Raw genomic sequence first — 2,345 nt, 5'->3', positions numbered from 1 at the left:
AAAAGTAAAGGATGCAAAGAGAGCTGATCATAGGGGACCTTGCAGGATGAGGAGTGCCAATCTTGGGAGAAGTTGGGGTGACAGTGTGCCAAGCAGGGAAGATGGCAGGTGCAGCGTGAAGCCAAATGTTTGGAATCACAGCGTGTTCTTTCCCTTCATCCCTGTGTTCCAGGGTCTCTTTACATCACAAACATGGGCAAGTGGAAATCCTACTTTATGTCTCTTCTGAATAATCCCTTTCTAATGGCTTACTTAGTGACCTGTGCCCCTCCCCACTGCTCCTGGGACCACAACCCACATTGTTACAAGCCCCTGAAGGAAGTTAAAAACACCTCATCTTCTACTAGGACAGGTGCCCCTGGAGCTGTCTGGCTGGGTAAGCCATACTTACCTGCACTTCCCTATCCTGTCTGTGGGTGATTCAGACTTGACTATTGTTATCACAGTAAACTAAACTGGGGTTCACTCACCCAGTGCAGTAAGGCCAAACATCCACACTGAGATTTGCAATGGGAGAAAGGACGGTGTTTATGTGCAGGGCACCAAGCAAGGAGTCTTGGGAGGCTTATACTTAAGACCCAACCTCTCTGATGGCTTACAAGTAAGGGTTTTTAAGGGCAAGGATACATTTTAGGAAAGCAGAAGTTACAAGAAGAAATTGCAAATCAATGCACAGAGGTTACACGTCGGTTTGGTCATGAGAACTGAAGGCTTGCAAGTCATAGGTGAATTCAAAGATTTTCTGATTTGCAATTAGTTAAGGAAGAGAAGCTTCATTTAAAATTTGGGGTTAGCAGAAAAGAATGTTAGCTCTTTCTCATGAGTGTGACTTCCTCCAGGAACAAAGAATGGCTGTCAGAGTTCAGTTCTCAGTTCCCCTTATCTGAGGTCTGCCTGCCAATGGATCCATTTGGTGGAAGTCCAGGTTTCCGAAAAACAATTCAGGGACATATGTTAAGATGTAATCTTTAGTTTCTATAGAGAATCAAGCGTCTCTGGACTCTAATGTCCTTGGCTATTGTTTTAGGCTACTATTACCTTCTTGCTTATGAAGTGCCTTATTTATTTCTCAGGGCCAGGTAGGTGCCTGGAATTTCCTTTGAAAGAACCCAAGAATGTCCTTTATTTCCATGTTTAGAGGAGACCACAGGCCCCTAAAAGGAATTCCTGCTTCATCTCACCATTTTGGACTTCCCTCAAGATCTGGGCACAGAGCATTCTGACTTCTGCAGCCCCACCCCACAGCCTATCAAATAGATTAAATTGCTCCCGCATCCCATGTTGCATATGTCTGCGTAACTTGGTGAGCTAATCTGTAGTGGATATTCACTGACATGTAGTTACGTTCTTATAGCCATTTCATAAAATATTCATAAATTGAATTTTGCCATTTTAGTATTCTAGATCCAGCAAATTTCTTTTTTAAGTCTCAAACAATTTGCAGGTCCTTTGAAATCTTGCAGGTAGGTCCTGGCTCCATTACTTATGGGTCATAGGTCATACAAGGGTCTGAAAGAGTGAGCACCTTAAAAGCAAACCTCTCCATAGGGTCCACCTGTCCAGACCTTCCTGTCCCCAACATGAAATTACCTTCATGCACATCTTTGGGTCTCTCCTCTTTTCAAAATGCCAGGTATCCTCCATTTACTTTTGGGAAACCTGCTCTTGCCCACAGAGATTTGTTTTAGGATCTACTTCTTTCACGCCACTGGAATACGTCCCAAGCCTGAGTCATTCAGTCGGCAGCAATCCCTGAGAAAAAAAAATTGGCCTTTGCGTGACACTCAGGAGATGCCTGAGGACACCTTGACTCCCACAGCACCCACCAGGGCAGGCCTGGGTCTCCAGCAGAGCTACTCTTTAGGGATCATCATTATGACTAACAGACTTGCCAGATTCCTCTGGCTAGTCTCCAGTGCAGACACACAACACACACACACACAAACACACACACACACACACACAGCATTCTTAGTATAGTCAAAGCTCACAGGAGAAAGAAAAATGTTTTCTAATACCTTTTTTATTTGCAGGAAGGTGTTAGGAATTCAAGGGATGATATGCATAGTGATATTAGTTTCTTTTCTTCAGCTCCTTCCTCCAACTCATGTTCTGTAGGGACTTCTGGAACTAAGAACAGGACCCACAGATGAGCCATAGGATTTTCAGAGCAAGGCTCTGCTTGGAAGGGCCCAGACCAATGTCCACAGCACAGTGGAGGTCTAGTATAAAGAATGTGAAGTTTGTAGCATTTCTTGATCCTGCTATTCCTACATGCTTGCTTAAGCCGTTCTTCCTCTGGATGAACTGTTCTTTGAAGGAAACCTGCCTAATGTCTGCCTGCT

At 44.3% G+C, this 2,345-nt stretch overlaps 1 protein-coding gene across 1 annotated transcript in view; it reads left to right on the top strand.

Annotated features, from left to right (window-relative positions):
- LOC105500776 (UDP-glucuronosyltransferase 1-7-like) overlaps positions 1-1,761 on the top strand; it is an 18,968-nt gene extending 17,207 nt beyond the window's left edge. Inside the window, 2 exon segments of the mRNA XM_011926445.1 lie at positions 1,074-1,079; positions 1,689-1,761. Coding sequence (XP_011781835.1) covers positions 1,074-1,079; positions 1,689-1,730 — 48 coding nt within the window. The 3' untranslated portion in view covers positions 1,731-1,761.
- The last annotated feature ends 584 nt before the right edge of the window (positions 1,762-2,345 follow it).

This window comes from Colobus angolensis, unplaced genomic scaffold, assembly GCF_000951035.1.
Source record: "Colobus angolensis palliatus isolate OR3802 unplaced genomic scaffold, Cang.pa_1.0 Scaffold688, whole genome shotgun sequence".
NCBI lineage: Eukaryota > Metazoa > Chordata > Mammalia > Primates > Cercopithecidae > Colobus > Colobus angolensis.
The sequence above is the reverse complement of the archived record's forward strand: the minus strand, read 5'-3'. Positions and strand labels throughout refer to the sequence as shown.